The sequence below is a fragment of the Salvelinus alpinus genome, chromosome 35, assembly GCF_045679555.1.
Source record: "Salvelinus alpinus chromosome 35, SLU_Salpinus.1, whole genome shotgun sequence".
Classification (NCBI taxonomy): Eukaryota; Metazoa; Chordata; class Actinopteri; order Salmoniformes; family Salmonidae; genus Salvelinus; species Salvelinus alpinus.
Genome location: NC_092120.1, coordinates 3,971,714 through 3,993,742, shown reverse-complemented (window position 1 = coordinate 3,993,742; position 22,029 = coordinate 3,971,714). Strand labels below are relative to the sequence as shown.

At 42.6% G+C, this 22,029-nt stretch overlaps 4 protein-coding genes across 4 annotated transcripts; 3 read left to right on the top strand and 1 right to left on the bottom strand.

Moving 5' to 3' along the window:
• The first annotated feature begins 242 nt into the window (after positions 1 to 242).
• Positions 243 to 3,069, top strand: LOC139564264 (ribosomal RNA small subunit methyltransferase NEP1-like). The gene is made up of 5 exons (XM_071383642.1): positions 243 to 777; positions 1,276 to 1,377; positions 1,471 to 1,612; positions 1,747 to 1,955; positions 2,680 to 3,069. Exons 1-5 carry the CDS (start codon positions 556 to 558, stop codon positions 2,791 to 2,793), a joined length of 789 nt encoding a protein of 262 aa, XP_071239743.1. The 5' UTR covers positions 243 to 555; the 3' UTR covers positions 2,794 to 3,069.
• A 1,310-nt stretch (positions 3,070 to 4,379) lies between these two features.
• LOC139564263 (histone H1-like) lies at positions 4,380 to 7,746 on the bottom strand. The gene is made up of 3 exons (XM_071383641.1): positions 6,269 to 7,746; positions 5,368 to 5,660; positions 4,380 to 5,141 (listed from the first exon to the last, which is right to left on the bottom strand). The coding sequence occupies exons 1-3, from the start codon at positions 6,558 to 6,560 to the stop codon at positions 4,656 to 4,658; spliced, it is 1,071 nt and encodes a 356-aa protein (XP_071239742.1). The 5' UTR covers positions 6,561 to 7,746; the 3' UTR covers positions 4,380 to 4,655.
• Positions 7,747 to 9,133: 1,387 nt separating this feature from the next.
• On the top strand, positions 9,134 to 17,513 carry LOC139564260 (28S rRNA (cytosine-C(5))-methyltransferase-like). Its single transcript, XM_071383635.1, has 16 exons — positions 9,134 to 9,319; positions 10,034 to 10,161; positions 10,324 to 10,366; positions 10,469 to 10,536; positions 10,697 to 10,932; positions 11,090 to 11,282; positions 11,441 to 11,640; positions 11,777 to 11,866; positions 12,060 to 12,147; positions 12,305 to 12,445; positions 15,337 to 15,476; positions 15,592 to 15,681; positions 15,793 to 15,915; positions 16,104 to 16,201; positions 16,307 to 16,443; positions 16,554 to 17,513. The coding sequence occupies exons 2-16, from the start codon at positions 10,056 to 10,058 to the stop codon at positions 17,021 to 17,023; spliced, it is 2,223 nt and encodes a 740-aa protein (XP_071239736.1). The 5' UTR covers positions 9,134 to 9,319; positions 10,034 to 10,055; the 3' UTR covers positions 17,024 to 17,513.
• A 171-nt stretch (positions 17,514 to 17,684) lies between these two features.
• Positions 17,685 to 21,532, top strand: LOC139564261 (inhibitor of growth protein 4-like). Its single transcript, XM_071383636.1, has 8 exons — positions 17,685 to 17,794; positions 18,096 to 18,167; positions 18,674 to 18,840; positions 18,936 to 19,050; positions 19,876 to 19,990; positions 20,099 to 20,243; positions 20,371 to 20,432; positions 21,144 to 21,532. Exons 1-8 carry the CDS (start codon positions 17,758 to 17,760, stop codon positions 21,181 to 21,183), a joined length of 753 nt encoding a protein of 250 aa, XP_071239737.1. The 5' UTR covers positions 17,685 to 17,757; the 3' UTR covers positions 21,184 to 21,532.
• Positions 21,533 to 22,029: the final 497 nt, after the last annotated feature.

Genomic DNA, 22,029 nt, shown 5'->3' with positions numbered 1-22,029 from the left:
ATGTGTTTGTTATACAACATGTTTCTAATAGCTAGGTCAAAACTGTGGACAGGCAAGCGGGTAGGACTAGTGATTGGGCGCTATTTAGGTTAGGCTATTTGATCGGAGTAACCTAATGTAAAAAGTTTCCTTCTAATTACATTGTCATACATTTTATCTCCGGCCTGAAAAATACAGAAACTGCCACATACTCTTTCTACCATATGCTATATCTGCTACATTATTTGTTAGATTCATGTTTTGACGGAATGTTGGTGGAGCGCTGCAGCGATACGTTTCTCCAACAGCACCCTGGAGAGGCGGCTGGGAATGGACATGATACATATTTTTGCGTCCCTACCTTTTGACAAAGTGGGCACTGCTTATCACAGGGCGGCATCAGCGCTCACCTAAAAAGCCCATATACCACTGGTTGAGATAAACTGTCATTGATTTTCGGCAGAATTATGTGAGCTTTTATCTGTTGTTGGAGGTACGTCTTGGTCAGTTAGTTCAGAAAATGCAGTCTTCGTCAATCTGCCGCCATAGACGGCCGCCTGCTGCCTAGTTATTCAAATGAGGGGTAGAACCTTGGCAAAACTCCATCAGTATGACGCGTTATTCCGGCGACTACCATCCCGAAGCAACATGGAAGCCCACAGTTGTGAAAAGCGTGGTCTTGAGCATTTAGACGAATATGAACCCAAACCAGCAAAACATATGCGTAGCCTGCACGATCGCATGGCGGAAAGGCGACTAGTAGTTATTTTAGAGGGGGCAACGTTGGAAACAGTGAAGGTAAAGACGAGTATTTTGCTATTCACCTCCGCCATCCAACTGCTGTGTTGGCAAACTAACGTTACCTGCGTCTCTGACTCCCTGGGTTATTGGATATAAACAATCTAGATAGCTTCCTGTTCAACCAGACTTGCCTGGTAGATCTGTGATATGAATATTGCATTCTGCACGATAACTGTGTTTTGTGACTATGAATGAAACTATTTGTTATTAGTTAGTTCCTGCCTGCAGACCCACAGATGCATGTCCTAAAGCAGGGTTTCCCAAACTCGGTCCTGGGGCCCCCCTGGGTACACGTTTTTGTCCTAGCATTACACAGCTGATTCAAATAACCAACTCATCAAGCTTTAATTATTTGAATCAGCTGTGTAGTGCTAGGGCAAAAACCAAAACGTGCCCCCAGGACAAGGTTTGGGAAACCCTGTTCTAAATAGTGGGCATGGAAGTTGCACCATAATCAAAGAAGGACATTAATCATGTTCTACTCTTTCCCCTCAGGTTGGCAAGACATTTGAACTGCTGAACTGTGACCAACACAAGGGCATGATCATCAAAAGTGGACGGGACCCTGGGAAGATTCGACCTGACATTACACATCAGGTAAGCTGTCATTTTCACTTTGACCCTGGAATACCAGTCATCTTTCTTCTTCGCTCCTCTAACCCAGCCATATCCTGTAATTGTTCCCCCCAGTGTTTGTTGATGCTGATGGACAGTCCATTGAACAGGGCAGGTCTCCTGCAGGTTTACATCCACACAGAGAGGAACGCCTTGATTGAGATCAACCCACAGACACGCATCCCCCGAACCTTCAACCGCTTCTGTGGCCTCATGGGTAAGCCTGCTACGTTCTGCTGAAATTCTCTAAATACCTTCACTCTCTTACCATCCTTCTCTCCTACCCCTCTTTTGTACTGTATATCTCCCTCTCTCATTTCATCCCACTTGTATTTCTCTGTCTCCTCCTAGTCCAGCTCCTGCACAAGCTGAGTGTGAGGGCGGCTGACGGCCCCCAGCGCCTGCTGAAGCTCATCAAGAACCCTGTGTCAGACCACCTGCCCCCTGGCTGCCCCCGCATTTGTACCTCCTTCTCCTCTGGGGAGGCAGTGGGCGCCCGCACCGTGGTACCAGACGAGGGGCCTGCCACTGTGGTGGTCGGAGCATTCGCACACGGAGCGGTGAGTTTTGCTGAAGGCTCTAGGGTAATGGCCTGTGTGCACCGATCCAGGATCAGCTTCACTTACCCTCCCTCATTACAGACCTTAGATCAGTGTTAAGGGGCATCTTCATCCTACTTCTCTGGGGCAGAAGCTGATTTAGGTACTGTTGATGTAGGTAGTGTGTGTTAGAAATGTAGATGTTGGGGGTTGATTTTATTCTCTACCAATTAAAAAATGAGCTGGAATTTGGTAAATGATTATGTGCTGCTGCTCCAGTTTGAACTGTTCTGCCTGTGGCTATGGAACCCTGACCTGTTCACCGGACATGCTACCTGTCCCAGACCTGCTGTTTTCAACTCTCTGGTAGAGATACTCTGAATGATCGGCTATGAAAAGCCAACTGACATTTACTCCTGAGGTGCTGACCTATTATTATTTGACCCTGCCGGTCATCTATGAACATTTTGGCCATGTTCTGTTATAATCTCCACCCGGCACAGCCAGAAGAGGATTGGTCACCCCTCATATCCTGGTTCATCTCTAAGTTTCTTCCTAGGTTCTGGCCTTTCTAGGGAATTTTTCCTAACCCCCATGCTTCTACACCTGCATTGCTTGCTGTTTTGGGGTTTTAGGCTGGGTTTCTGTACAGCACTTTGTGACATCAGCTGATGTAAGAATGGCTTTATAAATACATTTGATTGATTATGCATTGGTTTGAGCTCTGCTTGTCCTCCTGTCTTAGGTGAATGTGGACTACACAGAGAAGACTGTTTCCATCAGTAACTACCCTCTCTCTGCTGCCCTCACCTGTGCCAAGATGTGCTCTGCCTTTGAGGAGGTCTGGGGTGTGTTGTGATGAAGTTGACAGCGCACTGCTGCTCCAGCTAAAACTGTTGTCAACATGAACATTGTCTTACAGGGACTAGAAATGGATCGGACAGTCAAGTTCAGTCAAGGAACATTGTACAGAAACGGTCCATTTCACCAATTACCTCCTGTGGATTTGTATGATACTATGGGTGTATGTATTGTGTGTAAAATATGGTATTTTACATGTCTCAATTTAAGGCAGAGTTTCAATATGAAATGAATACTGTTTTGAATACACCATCTGTAAGGACTTGGCACTGAATATGGTCTTCCTACTTGTTTCTTTGTGGTTTTCTTTACATGTATCCAGTGCATCATTGTTCCTATGGTTATACAGTGGAAATAATCTGTATAGTTTGTCCTCTGGTTTCTGTTGTTCCTTGTCAAGAGACTGTAGGAGAGTAGGGAACAAAACAATTCAACACTCATGATGGGGACAAAAATGTTTTCATGTAATACTGGTCAAATAATCACTCAAACACTATTGTAGCTGGAAACGGCAGATATTCCATAAAATATCTACAGAGGCCCATTATCAGCAACCATCACTCGTGTTCCAATGGCACATTGTGTTAGCTAATCCATTTTTTTTTTTTAAAGGCTCATTTATCATTAGAAAACCCTTTTGCAATTATGTTAGCACAGTTGAAAACAGTTCTGATTAAAGAAGCAATAAAACTGGCCTTTAGACTAGTTGAGTATCTGGAGCATCAGCATTTGTGGGTTCGATTACAGGCTCAAAATGGCCAGAAACAAAACTTTCTTCTGAAACTCGTCAGTCTATTCTTCTGAGAAATTAAGGCTACTCCATGCGAGAAATTGCCAAGAAACTGAAGATCTCGTACAACGCGGTGTACTACTCCCTTCAAGGAACAGCGCAAACTGTCTCTAACCAGAATAGAAAGAGTGGAGGGCCCCGGTGCACAACTGAGCAAGAGGACAAGAACATTGGTGTTTAGTTTGAGAAACAGATGCCTCATGAGTCTTCAACTGGCAAGCTCATTAAATAGTACACGCAAAACACCAGTCTCAAAGTCAACAGTGAAGAGGTGACTCTCGGATTCTGGCCTTCTAGGCAGAGTTGCAAAGATAAAGCCATATCTCAGACTGGCCAATAAAAAGATTAAGATGGGCAAAAGAACACAGACACTGGACAGAGGAACTCTGCCTAGAAGGCCAGCATCCCGGAGTCTCCTCTTCACTGTTGACGTTGAGACTGGTGTTTTGCAGGTAGTATTTAATGAAGCTGCCAGTTGAGGACTTGTGCGACATCTGTTTCTGAAACTAGACACTCTAATGTACTTGTCCTCTTGCTCAGTTGTGCACCGGGACCTCCCACTCCTATTCTGGTTAGAGCCAGTTTGCACTGTTCTTTGAAGGGAGTAGTACACACCGTTGTAACAGATCTTCAGTTTCTTGGCAATTTCTCGCATGGAATAGCCTTCATTTCTCAGAACATGAATAGACTGACAAGTTTCAGAAGAAAGGTCTTTGTTTCTGGCCATTTTGAGGCTGTAATCAAACCCTCACTATTGTATAGTCATTTACAACATTAACAATGTCTACACTGCATTTCTGATCAATTTGATGTTATTTTAATGGACACTTTTTTTTTTGTTTTTTTTTTTTAAACAAGGACATTTCTATTTGACCCCAAACCTTTGAACGGTAGTGTACATGTAACTTGTGAGTAACAATGTAATAAAAACCAATACAATGTTATATTTTGTCAATCATACTGTTGTAAGGCTAAGGTAATTTGACAAATCTACTACTGACATATTACTCTTTTAGTCCATACTCAGTCCATTTCCACAAGGAAGCACGTCTTTTAGCAACCCCAGGTCACTATATCCGTGGCTTTGTAATGGGGGTTACAACAATTTTGCGGGTTTTCTGATTGGCTGCTTTCAAGGACTTTCCTGCAGGTTTAGGGGCTTTGTAGCCTGTTTTTTGGACCTTGGCTGGTGATTTTGATGCTTGTCCTGCTGGTTTGTGGCTTTTGCCTACTTGTTTTGGTCTTACTCCTATTTCCCTTTGACCTTTTCCTACAACAGTTTTGTCCTTGCCTGCTGGTTTAGCTGTTTTTCCTGCTGGTTTAGTTGTTTTTGCTCCTGGTTTCAGAGTTTTTCCTGCTGGTTTCACAGCTTTTGTTCCTGGTTTCTGGCCTTTTCCTGTTGGTTTCAAGGCCTTTCCTTTCTCTGCTGCTGGCTTCAAAATTCCTTTTTTCTGCTTGGTTCTCTGAGCTGCTGCACATTCTCTCTGCTTGGCTCTCTTGGCTGCTGCACGGTCTCTCATGGCTCTTGTCTTAACTCTCTTCTCATACGTCAGTTTCTGTAGTTTTTAGAACAGGAGACGAGAGAAACATCTGCATAATTCAAAATTCCCAAATAATTGGTTGTGGCATGACAATGACAACTTGAGCACCTTTTATCAATGAATTATGCACCATGGTGCAATTTGCTTCCTACTCAGTAGAAATGAGCCAGTGGAAAATCAAACTGCCAAAGAGCTAAAACAAAAACCACCATTGACAAAAATGTATTACTCAAACAGTTACCTTGTTGAGTTTAAATGACCCAGATGCACCAGCTTCAGTAGTCTGCACCAGTGTCTCCTTCCTCACCAGGCCTTTCACAGCTAAATTCACACGGGTATTGTTCTTGGTGACATCATAGCCACCAGCAGCCAGGGCATGCTTGAGGTCCACCATGGAGATGCCACCCCGGTGCTTGCACTGGGAGACTACCCGAAGGATGAGCTGGGAGACCCGGGTAGCCACACGCCTTGCATCGTTGGTTTTTGGTGCAGATGCAGCCTCTGCCTGGTACTTGAAGAGACGAACTGGGGTCGCTGGATACAGATTGAGATAAAGATGGGGATACACTCATTAGTTATTCAATATTTGAATTGACATAAACATCACATACTTCAAAATTTCTTTTTGAAAATCATGAAGATGTTGTAGTGACCTTAACCCAACACCTAGCGACCTGGTCAAGAGCTTTGGATGTCTTGGCGCACCAGATGTGTTGGGTTGACGGTCCTGGGTTCAAGACCCATTTGTGACTACCCCCTGACTTTGCTGCATTGGTGTTAGAAGTGAGATATCCCCTGGTTGCAGTTATCAAGAGTGCAGGCGCCGCAATTAACTGTAGTGAAGCACACGAATGTGCTCTCTGAAGGATGGGGGTAGTGTAGCAACCTTGACACAAAACCAAGTGACCTCATCAAAATGTTCCGATCTCTTCGTGTAACAGCTAGGAGTTGACAGATGCCATCCTGGCCCCGGTTCCCAGGTAACGTTTAGCATCCACCTCTAGCCCACACCGGGCAAGAGGTTTGTTAAAAACAGAAACTCTGTGGGTTTGTGCTAACTGGGAATGGGGGCAACCCATTCTGGGAATGGGGGCAAGCAAATATTGAACAAGCTAAAGAAATTGGCTAGCTAGATCACTCACTTGGCAAAGGCACTTTTTCGTTTCCTGTAACATTCTTCTTCTCTTGGATTGCACGCTTCAATAGCTGACCCAAACGCCTAGCCCCTGCTTTCCCAAGGCCCCGACCACCTGGGTTTTTTACTGGCTTCGTTTGCTGCTTCACGGGCGACTTGACCGGTGGTTTTACTGGCCGTTTACGTTGAACTTTCTCTTGTCCTCGGTTGATTACTGTAACTGTTCCCTTTGGTTCTATGTTAACTTTCCCTTTTCTCTCTCGTTTGACAGCGTCCTTTTTGCGGGCGTTTCTAGGCATATCGTTGATTACAAGTTGTCGTCGAGCAAATCACATAAAGTAAAGATAGCTAGCTAACGTTACTATATTTGGTTAAACAGTATTTGGTTAAACAGAGTTGGGAAAGTGGGGTACGTTAGCGATCGAAATGATGACAACGTTTTGTTATCAATTTCAATTTACAAAAAACAACAATTTCAGTTTTCAAACGGTCGTTCGAAACATTTTTTTTTTAAACGGTCGTTCGATAATTATATTGAACGCGGGTCGGGTCACCGGAAGCAAGAAAACCAACAAGCCAGCAACCAACATACACTGTAGGTTTGAGCTAGCTACTTACTGCAAGCAAAGCTTAGGTGTGTGCGTGTACCGGTTGGTGGCGCTTATTTGCCTATAATAAAACTACCGCCCGTGAGTGTCATTGAAGGAGAACGAAACGTCTCCGCAATAAAGTCGGGGTTGTGTGGTGCTTGGTTGGTATTTGTTGTTCTTTGTAACTGTAAATTCACACTTTGAAGAATCTTTTACATTTTTAGAGACATTCGTTTTTCTACATTATTTTCGCTCCCTTGAACACGGAACAAAAATATAAACAGTTTAAAAGATTTTAGTTACAGTTCATGTAAATCAGTCAATTGGAATAAAATCATTAGGCCCTAATCTATGGATTTCACATAACCGGGAATACAGATATGCATCGGTTGGTCACAGATACTTAAAAAAAAGGTAAGAGCCTGGATCTGAAAACGAGTCAGTATCTGGTAGAGTTGATCAGGCTGTTGATTCTGGGCTGTTGAATGTTGTCCCACTCCTCTTCAATGGCTGTGCGAAGTTGGTGGGAACTGGAACATGTTGTACACGTCGATCCAGAGCATCCCAAATATGCTCAATGAGTATGCAGGCAGACCAAGGAAGTACAGGGACATTTTCAGCTTGATGTGATGACTGCGGATGAATGGCACGACATTGGGCCTCAGGATCTCGTCACGGTACCTCTGTGCATTCAAATTGCAATTGATTAAATGCAATTGTGTTCACTGTCTGTAGCTTATGCCTGCCCATACCATAACCCCACCACCAAGGGGCACTGTTCACAACGTTGACATCAGTAAACCGCTCGCCCACACTACGCCACACATGCTGTCTGCCATCTGCCCGGTACAGTTGAAACCGGGATTCATCCAAGAGCACACTTCTCCAGTGTGCCAGTGGCCATTGAAGGTGAGTATTCGCCCACTGAAGTTGGTTACTATGCTGAACTGCAGGACTACGAGCACGCAGATGAGCTTCCCTGAGACGTTTTCTGACAGTTTGTGCAGAAATTCTTCGGTTGTGCAAACCCACTTTGATCAGCTGTCTGGGTGGCTGGTCTCAGACCATCCCGCAGGTGAAGAAGCCAGATGTGAAGGTCCTGGGTTGGCGTGGTTACGCGCGGTTGTGAGGCCGGTTGGACATTCTGATTCTCTAAAACCACTATGAACCTGGCTTATGATAGAGAAATTAACATTAAATTCTCTGGCAACAGCTCTGGTTGACATTCCTTCAGTCAGCATGCCAATTGCACGCTCCCTCAACTTGAGTCATCTATGGCATTGTGTTATGTGACAAAACTGCACATTTTAGTGGCCTTTTATTGTCCCAAGCACAAGGTGGTGGTGCACAAGGTGCACCTGTGTACTTGTAACAGCGATGGGTCCTTCCCCTCGCGCGAACCAGGGACCCTCTGCACATATCAACAACAGTCACCCACGAAGCATCGTTACACATCGCTCCACAAAAGCCACGGCCCTTGCAGAGCAAGGGGAACCACTTCAAGGTCTCAAAGCGAGTGACGTAACCGATTGAAACGCTATTAGCGCGCACCACCGCTAACTAGCTAGCCATTTCACATCCGTTACATAATGATCATGCTATTTAATCAGCTTCTTGATATGCCACACCTGTCAGGTGGATCGATTGTCGTGGCACAGTAGAAATGCTCACTAACAGGGATGTAAATCAATTTATGCACAACATTTCAGATAAATACTATTTTTGTGCATATGGAACATTTCTGGGATCTTTTATTTCAGTTTCAAAATGTTCAAATGATACTTTTTTTAATCCTAATGTAATATTGTATGTATATTACTGTAAATATTGATCACATATTTTGATACATTGAATGTTAATATTGTGACCCTATGTTGTACATTTTTTACCACCTGTTTTAGGAAGTGATGTCACTGAGTACATAAATAGGACCTACCACCCCCACCCGGAATATGGATGCCTGATGAAGACCTAAGGGTCGAAACGTTGTTATAAATATCACCTGGGATTATGCGCAGCAGTGTGCAGCGTTTTCCTATCTGTTTTCCATCAGCTCATGAAAAATGGGACCAACACTACATGTTGCGTTTCTATTTTTGTTCAGTATATAATCGAAAAAGGTTGATTATTCTCTCTGATTGTCAATGCCCCAGGGAAATAACATATTATTAATTGGGACAACCCATCCAACTGAAACATTTTCACGTAGGTCTACACGAAACGAGATGAGTAAAGTTTATTTTCAGTTAGTATATAAAAGAGACAGAATACTTCCAGAGTTTGAAAACTGTGCTCCCTCTGTAAAGATGGGAGTGGTTTTTTTCTTCGTATATCACATGCGCCGGAAACGCATGGTTGTTTCTTCCGGTAATCAACGTGTGCGAGAAAAAAACCACATGTGCGTAAATTTGATCTGTTAACTGGAATCAAGGATCGAATAAATACATTATACTTTAACTATTGCAAAGGTGAGTTTTGGAGAGTTGTCGTAAAGAGAAATGCCGTGATTTTTTTGTGCCATACAAAAGTGAATGAAGAAGTCATGATGACGGACTTGCACTGCGTATGTGATATCAAATTCCAACTAACTAACATTCTTTACCGCTCATAGCAACCTCATGAGATGAATGTTGGGTTGTCTCTAGAATGCAACTCGTCTGTTTTTAACAGAAGTCAATGTGTCGTTAGCTAATTACCGGCACATCATCATACTTGAATATAGGGGGATACCATTGATGGAAAACGTTAGCATGCGTGGAAAAGTGTACCAACATTAGCAGTTGTCAGCTAATTAGCTATATAGCTACCTAACATTCTTATGACCACGTATTATAATAACTAACGTTACATATAACACCGTGGTGTTAGAGACGTCAACTTTTTTTCTATTTCACATTGCTTTTTATTTCTCCACATCAGTGCTGGTCAGAGTTAAGAGGTGATATGTTCTCAGGAGCATTTTCAGTAAACACTTCAAGTTAAGCTGATTTGTCGTTATTTATAATTTTGTTATCTGCAACATTCTTGGAACAGATTCTGAGCAACATGTTACTGAGAATATAGCTAGCTACCATCTTTCAGAGCTGCCATCAGTGCATAGTTAGTGACTACCTTCATCACATTCTGATCCTATGCCTTAGTGTGTAAATCCAACATGATCATGGGCTATATCTTCTCTCCAGACTACCTGTGTAGGTGTCAGTCATGGGCAGGAAGTTGGATCCCACCACTTATGTGAAGAAGGGGCCGGGGCGGAAGTCCAGGAAGCAGAAAGGAGCAGAGACTGAGCTGGCCAAGTTCTTAACGGATGGTGAGAGGGATGCTATTATAACATACAGCTTCTAAAGAGCTGAAGACATGCTCAGTATTCCTTCACTTGCTGGGAGTACAGTGGCACTAAAGCAAAGATGCATGGGAATGAGACATGAAGCTTTAGAGGTTGATGCTCGCTAACTATGCTTGTCATTTGCAGAGGAAACTGTACCAAAACGACTGTCAAGCAGGTCCAGGAAAAGGTCAGTTTGTTATCTTTTGGATATTATGTAGTCAATCCCTTTTTAAAACCACTATGTAATGTGTTACACGCTTTTGCTGAAGATGATGATGATGTTTTGTAGAGCTGGGAAGCGAGCTCAAGTGACCAAAAAGCCCAAGGAAACCATTGAGAAGGAGGAGCCAAAAAAAGGTACTGTTAATTTGTAAGCATTGGGGGGGGGGGGGGTGTGTAAGTCACCCCAGTCCATGTGGATCCAGAGTCTGACAGCCCCATCCATTCACTGTGTTCTCAATACAATAGCCATGAATGTCTATGGGGATATAATTGGTTTGTTTCCCCTGTTCTCAAGGATTCACAGATGAAAACAGTGAATGGCTGAAGCCAGCAAAGAGGAAGCGTGAGGTCGGCCAATCAGATAACGAGGACGACAGTGACAGCCAATGGGAGCAAGAAGAGGACGAGGGACAAGAGGGAGGGGAGAACAATAAAGGGAAGAAACTGCTAATTGAGGGAGATGGTGATGATGATGATGATGACCTGGTTGATGACTACGGTGCATTGGAGGACAGCAGTGAAGGAGAGGAGGTATGTGAAATTATTCACTGAATTTATGCACACAGGACATGTTCTAAATAGCAAAACAATGTTCGTTCTTCAAAGTTCTTACTGTTCTTTAGCAAGGTGCTGAATCTTTGTCTGTTGGATCATCTGTTCCTTACTCCTCTCTTCATCCCTCGTTCAGCTGCTCCCCATCGAGCGAGCTGCCAGGAAGCAGAAGAAGCTGCAGGAAGCCATGGGCCAGGAGAGTGATGATGATAATGATGATAAGGGGAAGAGTGGAGATGAAGACATGGGTGAAGATGACACGGTACAGGCTAATTTAGATGAGATGGACAAATTCATACTACCTGGAGCAGAGGAGATAGCAAAAGAGGGTGAGTTTAGAGCTTAGATTTGTACTTTTTTATTTTATTTTAGATTTGACAGTTATGCTTTTTCCTATGCCAGTTTACACATTGCTACATGTTCTTTATCAGTGCCTGTGGACTCCATCTGTAGTGAGTTTCTTTCTTTCTCTCTCCTGTGATTGCAGGCGTTTTGCTTGTAGACCTGCAGACCATCCACCAGAGAATAAAGGACAACGTGGATGTTCTCTCTCACTTTGCAACCAAGAGGGAGGAGGGGAAAGAGAGAACAGAGTACCTCTCTCTCCTCAAAAAGGATCTTTCCACTTACTACAGCTACAACAATTTCCTCATAGACAAACTGCTGGATATCTTCCCAGTGTCAGAGGTATGTGTCATTGCTTTGTTCTCCCAAATGTCATAGAAACACAAAATGAACAGGAATCTATGGAAGGTTACGTTTTGTTGTAACGGTTTTGTCGTCATGCTGAACTAAGGCTTCTCTCGTTTTATGTGCTTTGTAGCTGATTGATTTCCTGGAGGCCAATGAAATTCAGCGACCTGTCACCATTCGGACCAATACACTGAAGACAAGGAGGAGGGACTTGGCTCAGGTAACAAATCTATTTCAAGTTGGATCAAATAAAGGTGCCCCAAATCAACCCCTACCCCCTAGGCATTTGTGTATCTCTGAAAGGATTAAGACTAAGGGTCAGTTTGGAATTGACCAAAGGATAATTGGATGCTATTAGTAATGGCTGTTCCTCTGCCAGACTGACCGAGTGACATGTATGTTGTTTGTCCCAGGCCCTGATCAACAGAGGGGTGAATTTGGATCCTCTGGGGAAGTGGTCTAAAGTGGGCCTGGTCATTTTTGACTCCTCGGTACCCATAGGTCAGTACCAGCACAGTCTAACCTTTTATATTTGTATGAAAGATTAGAATGTTAATTCTCTATTTACTACTGTTATCCTGCTTTCTGTGTGTTATGAGTAAGTATACATGAATGAATATGATGAGTGTATACCCTAGCTGTGTTTTCTTGTTCCCAGGTGCGACCCCAGAGTACCTAGCTGGTCACTACATGCTGCAGGGAGCCTCCAGCTTCCTGCCTGTCATGGCTCTCTCTCCACAGGAGGGGGAGACTGTGCTCGACATGAGCTCAGCTCCCGGGGGAAAGACAACCTATATGGGTGAGGATGTTAAAAATGAGAGTTGAATGACAATGATCACAATACTGTTTACTGCTGTTGGTCTCTATGATTAGCCTAACAATCAAGGGCAGCCTTTCTTGTGTTGCGACATGGGAGTTAGAATAGAAGAAAACATCATTTTGACATTTGGTTGTGCAGCAGCTGTTTTTCTCTTGCTATGTCAGTCAATAATCACGTTTCCATCCACAGTTTTTATGCGAGTAAAGTCATAATAATGTATAAAAATATATATTACTATAAATGCCGACATATAATTTGTTCGGTCGACATGGTGGGATCTTTTTGTCTGTAAAAATTAATTATGTGAGAAATGGCGGTAGAAACGTGACTCGGGAAACCATGCAATTTATTAGGCTACAGATGAAATAAGTTATGATGAACTTCACAGGGTAGTGAAAGTGCACGGTGAAGAACTTCATGCTCCTCTCCAATAAATATCATGGGTCTTGTTCTGGTGACATGATGATCGATGCACGACTGCCGTTTTGACAAATAAAAATATTCTCGCTCTCATCCATAAAAAACATAATGTAGACTAGCCTTCCCGCACTGCATCTGAGAGCGCACGTACCAAGACCAGAATAGGCACATTTACTGTGTAACGCAACAGTTTTTGTGACAAAACTATCAGCAGAGTTGAAAAGGTGATGGAAACTTTAGATATACATGAAAACTTAAGTGAAAAAGTACATTTTGTGTCCACTACGTCATCACGCAAGTCAGTTTAGTGAAACACCACTTGTGGGAAAATGTGCATTCTTTATGCAGATTTTTGAATATTTGCATGAAAATCTGTTGGCAATTGGATGGAAACCTAGTTACTGACAGTTACTTAATTGGCCATGTCAGCAAACACTTTTTAGATTGGTAAGTTAGTCTAGCCAGCTATCTAATCATGGCCGAATACTGACCGGGCATGTGCCCAAGGGCCCTGACCTCCAAGGGGCCCCCCATTGGTTTTGTTAGTCACTCTCACTCAGATATATTAAAATAGCGTAAGTCATGGCAAAGTGTGTAGAATTGCAGGAAATTAACTTTAAAACAAATGTTTTTCATGCGAGGTGGGGGAGCCCCCCCAACCATACAGTGGGGCAAAAAAGTATTTAGTCAGCCACCAATTGTGCAAGTTCTCCAGAATTAAAAAGATGAGAGGACGGTAATTTTCATCATAGGTACACTTCAACTATGACAGACAAAATGAGAGAAAAAAATCCAGAAAATCACATTGTAGGATTTTTAATGAATTTATTTGCAAATTATGGTGGAAAATAAGTATTTGGTCAATAACAAAAGTTTATCTCAATACTTTGTTATATACCCTTTGATGGCAATGACAGGTCAAACGTTTTCTGTAAGTCTTCACAAGGTTTTCACACACTGTTGCTGGTATTTTGGCCCATTCCTCCATGCAGATCTCCTCTAGAGCAGTGATGTTTTGGGGCTGTTGCTGGGCAACACGGACTTTCAACTCCCTCCAAAGATTTTCTATGGGATTGAGATCTGGAAACTGGCTAGGCCACTCCAGGACCTTAATGTTTCTTACGAAGCCATTCCTTCGTTGCCCGGGCGGTGTGTTTGGGATCATTGTCATGCTGAAAGACCCAGCCACGTTTCATCTTCAATGCCCTTGCTGATGGAAGGAGGTTTTCACTCAAAATCTCACGATACATGGCCCCATTCATTCTTTCCTTTACACGGATCAGTCGTCCTGGTCCCTTTGCAGAAAAACAGCCCCAAAGCATGATGTTTCCACCCCCATGCTTCACAGTAAGTATGGTGTTCTTTGGATGCAACTCAGCATTCTTTGTCCTCCAAACACGACGAGTTGAGTTTTTACCAAAAAGTTATATTTTGGTTTTCATCTGACCATATGACATTCTCCCAATCTTCTTCTGGATCATCCAAATGCTCTCTAGCAAACTTCAGACGGGCCTGGACATGTACTGGCTTAAGCAGGGGGACACGTCTGGCACTGCAGGATTTGAGTCCCTGGCGGCGTAGTGTGTTACTGACGGTAGGCTTTGTTACTTTGGTCCCAGCTCTCTGCAGGTCATTCACTAGGTCCCCCCGTGTGGTTCTGGGATTTTTGCTCACTGTTCTTGTGATCATTTTGACCCCACAGGGTGAGATCTTGCGTGGAGCCCCAGATCGAGGGAGATTATCAGTGGTCTTGTATGTCTTCCATTTCCTAATAATTGCTCCCACAGTTGATTTCTTCAAACCAAGCTGCTTACCTATTGCAGATTCAGTCTTCCCAGCCTGGTGCAGGACTACAATTTTGTTTCTGGTGTCCTTTGACAGCTCTTTGGTCTTGGCCATAGTGGCGTTTGGAGTGTGACTGTTTGAGGTTGTGTACCGGTGTCTTTTATACTGATAACAAGTTCAAACAGGTGCCATTAATACAGGTAACGAGTGGAGGACAGAGGAGCCTCTTAAAGAAGAAGTTACAGGTCTGTGAGAGCCAGAAATCTTGCTTGTTTGTAGGTGACCAAATACTTATTTTCCACCATAATTTGCAAATAAATTCATTAAAAATCCTCCAATGTGATATTCTGGATTTTTTTTCCCCTCATTTTGTCTGTCATAGTTGAAGTGTACCTATGATGAAAATTACAGGCCTCATCTTTTTAAGTGGGAGAACTTGCAAAATTGGTGGCTGACTAAATACTTTTTTGCCCCACTGTATCTCGCTTAGGGCCCTCAAAAGTGGCATGTTTTCATGTGCTTCGGTCCCAGGAAAACACTTAATTAATCATTTGGGCCCGATCCTAAAAAAAAAGATGAAGAACCCCTGATCTGGGGGCTTGACAGGCAAGACAAGTCTTTTTATTCGATTACTTATTTATTGTGTATATGTGTGTGTCCCACAGCCCAGTTGATGAGGAACACAGGAGTGATTGTGGCCAATGATGCCAGTGCTGACAGACTGAAGAGTGTGGTGGGCAACATCCACCGTCTGGGAGTCACCAACTCAATGATCTGTAACTACGACGGGAGGCAGTTCCCTAAGGTAGTGAGAGGTTCTTGCTCTACATGCAGTTTTTACATGTACTGTATGACACAATATAAGTATGTATGTTACACCCATTGATGGTATGTTAACCTGTTGGTTACTATATTTGCAGGTAATGGGTGGGTTTGACAGAGTGCTGCTTGATGCTCCCTGCTCAGGCACAGGAGTAATCTCCAAAGACCCTGCTGTGAAGACCAGTAAAGTGAGAAAAAACCTATTATACACTACACAGGCCATTAGATTTACACTAACCACTGGCCTTTAATTACAACTTCCTGTTCATGTCTTCCTAATCCTACGTCCTGTCTCTCAGGACGAGTCTGACATCCAGCGGTTGGCCCACCTGCAGAAGGAGCTCATCCTGGCGGCCATCGACTCGGTCAACGCTGAGTCTCCCTCTGGAGGCTATGTGGTGTACTGCACATGCTCTATCATGGTGGGTACACAGTGTCAAACTGATGACAAATAAACACAATCTAAATTGTGGGGCTTTACTTAAAGTGAATTGCAATGATTTATTGTATCGTAGACTTTTTGTTGTTGTTGGTGCATGTACAAAATGTCTGATGGTTAAATTCATTTGGACTAGAATAGCTGAAATTACATTATTGGCTTCATCACCAGGTGGAGGAGAACGAGTGGGTAGTGGACTATGCTCTCAAGAAAAGAAACGTCAAACTCGTCCAGACTGGACTGGACTTTGGCAAAGAAGGTTTCACCAGGTAAAGGGGTTATAAGAACACATTATTCACATTCATCCAGATATTTACCCGTACCCCCTAACCCTTTTCTCATGCAATATGAACAAATATATTTCCTCCATTTAGATTCAAAGAGAGACGATTCCATCCCTCTCTGAAACTCTCACGCCGGTTCTATCCTCATTCCCACAACATGGACGGTTTCTTTGTGGCCAAGCTGAAAAAGTTCTCCAACACGGTCCCAACCACAGCAGTTGACAAAGGTAAAGTAGATGTCATCTTGGATCTACTAAACCACAATGCTTCGTCCAGTGTCATGGTAACACCACTTGTGTTATGTAAAACTAACATCCTATTATTGTCACTATTCCAGACGGAGAAGAGGAAACCGAGCCATCTGAGGCAGTAGAGGTTACAGCTGATTCCTCTGATGAGGACGGGCCATCTAAAGCAGGGTCTAAGAACAAGTCCAAGAAGCAGAAGCCAGTCCCTGGCAAGCCAACTGTGTCACAGAAGGCCACAGCCAACGGGAAGCTAGCCAAAAGCATCGGCAAGAAAACAACAAACCCAAGCACCTTGAAGAAGAATGAGAAACCAACCGGGCCGAAAAAGGCAAAGATCGCTAAGATGGATGGTGGGACTGTGAAAGTGGACGGAGAGCTCAAGAAGTCCAACACAGTCAAAACAGAAGGGGAGACGACCAAAGAGTCAAAGGAAGGGAGCAGGTTTGAGAAAAAGGGCGATAAACAGAGGAAATCCCCCATGCAGAGCAAGAAGAGAATGGGGAAGAACAAATTCAATAAGTTGAAGAAGCTGCTGAAAAAAGAAGAGGTTGGACAATGAACATGTATAAAATGTTTATGAAAATGAAGACTGTAATTATTTTGCAGTTGTCGCTAGTCAGAGAGGTCTAATTGTCATAACAGATGAGTAATTTTCACAAGAGTTGAGCAGAGTATGTTAGGATAAATATTGCCTCCCTCCAGACTGAAAATCACTGCAGTAGGCTCTCCATCAAGGGCCCTGAGCCTCAGCCCCCTTTGGAGTAGGTAGATGATGTCCCTAACCACACAGATACTAGATCAGAAATGTTTCATGGCCCTCGTGGATGATTGGTTCTAGGTTAGGAATATGGTAATATGATCCTAGCTCTGTGGTTGAGGGCAATGTTCTAACTTCAACTCTCGTTAAACATCACAACTTCCCATTTTATTCCTTCCTTGCAATGTTATCTGTTTGGTTTAATTTCATTTTGTGTCTTTTGGTTAAATTGATATGTATTGTAAAGACTAATTCTTGAGACAATAAAATGTTTCAGGTTGTTTGACATATACCCCCATCTTCTGTTTATTTTTATATTACTGCAGTATTGTTGGCTGTGTATGACATCAAATATGTTATTAGATAGTTTTCATAAACAGTATGTTTAATCAATTACATTCAGTCTCTGACACTGTGCAAATACAATATCCGTATGCATTATCGATTGATAATAAAATACCAGTACTAAGATTAGATTTCGGATCAAACCAAAGAACTCGTCCTCGCCGGAAGTTGTGTTGTTTACGTTTTCCAAGATGGCGGCGGGAATGTATTTGGAACACTATTTAGACAGTGAGTGAATTTTCTATTATTTAAACAATTTAGAGAGGAGAATCTGCAAATGTTTTCGATAGTTTAGGTATCAATTTGAATTTCTCTGCATATTCATTCAATGCATTGCAAGAAGGAATGCTTTATTTTGAGAATTAGGCCGCTAGCTACCTAGCTAAGCCACACCAACGGTCGTTTTGCCTGCTAGGCAGTAGCCTAGCTTGAGTATCAGCACAAATTGAAGATACAAACTATTGGCATAACAAATGTATTTTTAGTGACTAGTCAAAAGTTGTTAATGATTGTTCATTTCGCATCACAGGCATAGAGAATCTGCCATTTGAGCTGCAGAGGAACTTCAATTTGATGAGGGACTTGGATCAACGTACGGAGGGTGAGAAATAACATTAACTACAACTGTTACCGACCAATTCACTACTCTGCAGAGTATGTGTGAACCATGTTTACAATGCATAATAAAGTAGCAGTCATTCCACCCACAAGTTGTGCATTTGAATTGCCCATTATGAATGTATGCAAATGAAATCTGTAGCCTCCATAACATTCATGTCCACGGTCCTCAACAATTTACCATTCAATGATCTGATAATCTTCAAACATCGTCAGGTCATATAGACCAAAAGCTGCACTAGAATTCTGTGAGGCGTCTTTACATAGCAGTACTTTGTTGAGCTTTTGAAGGGCACAGGCATGGGATTTCTTAGATCCATTCATACCTGTAAAAGCCCTAGATACACATACTTCATTAAAAAAATGCATGTTATGTGGAAGCAAGTGACATAGTAACACACATCACATAAGGCTGATATTCTCAGACCAGTGGCATCAATAAAATTGTTTATCCAAACTTCTCACTCAACCCATCTGTCTTTCTCTCAGATCTAAAGGGGCAGATAGACTCCCTGGCAAAGGATTACACATCCAATGCCAGGACCCTATCGTCTGAACAGAAGCTTACTATTCTGAGGCAGATCCAGCAATCGTACAGCAAAAGCAAGGAGTTTGGGGATGACAAAGTGCAGCTGGCCATGCAGACTTATGAGATGGTCAGTAGTAGTACTTTGGAGCTCTGTGCTTCCTTTGTGTTGGAGCCTGTGTGGGTCAGTCAAATGAATCTTAACGTGCAGTGGTTGTTCCCTAGGTGGACAAGCACATCCGGAGACTGGACACAGACCTGGCACGCTTTGAGGCCGACCTGAAGGAGAAGCAGATAGAGAGCACAGACTATGATTCCACCTCCAGTAAGGGAAAGAAAAGTACGTATTTGAAGTGTATGTGTGTACGTTCGGGTCTGTTTCTCATGAATGTTTGCCTTGTAGCATCTTGGCACAGTTCAAAATATCAAATCATTCCGAGAAAAAATTATGGTAAATGTATTGTCATTTTGGAGTCACTTTTATTGTAAATAAGAATATGTTTCTAAACACTCTACATTAATGTGGATGCTACCATGATTACGGATAGTCCTGAATAAATCGTGAATAAAGAGTGAAAGAGGCATAAATATCATACACCACCCCGTTATTGCAATGGTGAAAGGTTAGCATGTCTTGGCGGTATATTTGTGCGTCTAACTTTCTCACTAATCATTATTCACAATTCAGGATTATCCGTAATCATGGTAGCTTCGACCTTAATGTCGAGTGTTTAGAAACATGATATTCTTATTAACATTAAAAGTGACTCCAAAATGACAATGCATTATTTACCATTCATTTCTATTAGGCACAAAATATTCTGAAACAACCAAAACAATTAGCAAATACATCCAATAAGTTTGTAGTCACAAGCTTGATGTAATCGTTGCGTGCTAGGAATATGGGACCAATTACTAAACGTTTTACTATTTTAATACACATAAGTGAACTTGTTCCACAGCTTTTGGTCCCCTAAAATGGGGGTGACTATGTACAAAAAGTGTTGTAATTTATAAACAATTCACCCGATATGGACAAAAATACCCTCAAATGAAAGCTGACCGTCTGCACTTTAACCCCATAGTCATTGTATAATTAAAAATGTCACTTATCCAATACTTTTGGAGCTCACTATATATTTAAAGCTATGTTCTGATATTTCAGGTGAGTCCAGGGGGCTGAAAGAGAAGAAGGTGGCTAAAACTCGGTCTAAAGTGAAGAGCTCAGATGAAGATGGCAGTCCGAAGAGTGCACAGAAGAAAGTCAAACTTCTCCAGCCGTACGTTTGTTATTGTGCACTCTATCACTTCCTTCCTTGAAGGGGGTGTCGTTCATTGGCCTTAATTGTGTGTGTGTGTACTCATCCACCACTCTCTCTCATTGTCAGGGGGGAGTTCACTGCTCCAGCTGCTAATTTTGGGAACGTGCATCCCTCTGACGTGCTGGACATGCCAGTGGACCCCAATGAGCCCACCTACTGCCTGTGTCACCAGGTGTCCTATGGAGAGATGATTGGCTGTGACAACACAGACGTGAGTTTCCCCAGAAACCTCCCCAGTGTGTGCACTGACCTGACCTATATTGTTGTGTTGATCATGGGTCTTGAAAGCTACAGTGTGTACAGACTTCATCAAACTCCTGTGTTGATTGTTTTTGCAGTGTTCCATCGAGTGGTTCCACTTTGCCTGCGTGGGCCTGACGACAAAACCAAGAGGGAAATGGTGAGGGAATCAGCCAACCTACACAGACTAACCATACATACTACACTCACTGGCCAGTTTATTAGATACACACATCTAGTACAGGGTCAGACCACCCTTTGCCTCTAGAACAGCCTGAATTCTTTGGGGCATGGATTCTACAAGTCAGAAACATTCCACAGGGATGTTTGTCCATGCTTTGTCCAATGGCATCAAGCAGTTGCTGCAGATTGGACAGCGGTACGCAGTTGACACCAGGCAGGATGGGTCCATGGACTTACGCTGCTTATACTAAATCCTGACTCTGCCATCAGCATGACGCAACAGGAACCGGGATTCGTTGGACCAGGTGATGTTTTTCCACTCCTCAATTGTCCGGTGTTGGTGATCACGTGCCCACTGAAGCCGCTCTTCTTGTTTTTAGCTGATAGGAGTGGAACCCGGTGTGGTCGTCTGCTGTAATAGCCAATTCGTGACAAGGATCGATAAGTTCTGCATTCCTACATTAAATACCGTTTTGCCAATTTTAACGTTCAATCAAACAGTAACTGAATGCCTGTTTTATATAGCAAGCCACGGCCACGTGACTCACTGTCTGTAGGCGCGATCCATTTTTATGAACAGGGTGGTGTACCTGATAAACTGGCCGGTGAGTGTGTATCTTACATAACGGAAATAATGATGGGATTTTAAGGTTTACAACTGAGTATTTCCTTTTTTCTAACTCTGCAGGTATTGTCCACGCTGCTCTCAAGACAGAAAGAGAAAGTAAGCCCCTAAGGTAGAGGGGCCAACCGATTGTAGAGTCAGGATTACTACGTTAGTAGTGAAGAGAAAGTAACATGACAGTTTCTGTCCCCAGGATAGTATTACATTGTTTATCGGTCTTCTAGCATAGAACAATTGGTGCTTTCTTTTTTTGTTTACTTGATTTTTCTGTCATGGTTTAATGCAGTGTGAAGGAGATATGTGGTTACAGATGTATTTAAAAATGTTTCAAAGGTTATGAGAGTTGATAGGTACGAGAGTTGCTTTGTGTTTTTTTTTTTTTTATGTTTAATTTTTTTTTGTAACTGAACAATAAACACTACAATTTGACAGTTAGTGTCCATAATACTGTACTATGCGTCTGACTACATGTGATTGACTGGAGTGAAGTGGATTGACCATCGAGAACTGTTGTGCTTTCAAGTTTGTTACATCATTTTCGATTATATTGTGTGCGCTCTAAAAAGCGTATTTTAGCCTGACAGAGTGAGTGGGGAAATGTTAATTTAAGACATTAGCGCTTTTATCTGTGTGGTAGTTAGTTGATTGAACTACATTTTACTTTTTACATTTTCAAAATGAAAGATCTGGTTAAGAGAGAATACATTTCATAAGGGAAATATCGATACTGTAGCTGACACCTGGGTACATGTGAGGAAATTTGTATTTTCAGTTTGAATACAGTTACTACCTCATGAGTCTTGTCCTTTTTGTCCTTTATCATGTAGATTGGTTCTGAACAGCATAGCTACAATTGTATGTTGCATGAGGTTATCAGAATTACTGTACTTGATATTGCAATATTTGAGTTTGCAGTAATATAGTATCAATAATATTGTTGCGTCCGTTA

Bases quoted from the DNA above. Each gene is read 5' to 3' on its own strand.
- LOC139564264 (XM_071383642.1), top strand. From the start codon at position 556: ATGAGGGGTAGAACCTTGGCAAAACTCCATCAGTATGACGCGTTATTC. The intron at 1,378-1,470 runs GTAAGCTGTCAT...TGTTCCCCCCAG, and splicing joins GACCTGACATTACACATCAG to TGTTTGTTGATGCTGATGGA. The intron at 1,613-1,746 runs GTAAGCCTGCTA...GTCTCCTCCTAG, and splicing joins CCGCTTCTGTGGCCTCATGG to TCCAGCTCCTGCACAAGCTG.
- LOC139564263 (XM_071383641.1), bottom strand. From the start codon at position 6,560: ATGCCTAGAAACGCCCGCAAAAAGGACGCTGTCAAACGAGAGAGAAAA. The intron at 5,661-6,268 runs GTGAGTGATCTA...ATCTGTATCCAG, and splicing joins CGAAAAAGTGCCTTTGCCAA to CGACCCCAGTTCGTCTCTTC. The intron at 5,142-5,367 runs GTAACTGTTTGA...TAAAAACTACAG, and splicing joins GGTCATTTAAACTCAACAAG to AAACTGACGTATGAGAAGAG.
- LOC139564260 (XM_071383635.1), top strand. From the start codon at position 10,056: ATGGGCAGGAAGTTGGATCCCACCACTTATGTGAAGAAGGGGCCGGGG. The intron at 11,283-11,440 runs GTGAGTTTAGAG...CTGTGATTGCAG, and splicing joins AGAGGAGATAGCAAAAGAGG to GCGTTTTGCTTGTAGACCTG. The intron at 12,446-15,336 runs GTGAGGATGTTA...TGTGTCCCACAG, and splicing joins GGGAAAGACAACCTATATGG to CCCAGTTGATGAGGAACACA.
- LOC139564261 (XM_071383636.1), top strand. From the start codon at position 17,758: ATGGCGGCGGGAATGTATTTGGAACACTATTTAGACA. The intron at 19,051-19,875 runs GTACGTATTTGA...CTGATATTTCAG, and splicing joins CTCCAGTAAGGGAAAGAAAA to GTGAGTCCAGGGGGCTGAAA. The intron at 20,433-21,143 runs GTGAGGGAATCA...CTAACTCTGCAG, and splicing joins ACAAAACCAAGAGGGAAATG to GTATTGTCCACGCTGCTCTC.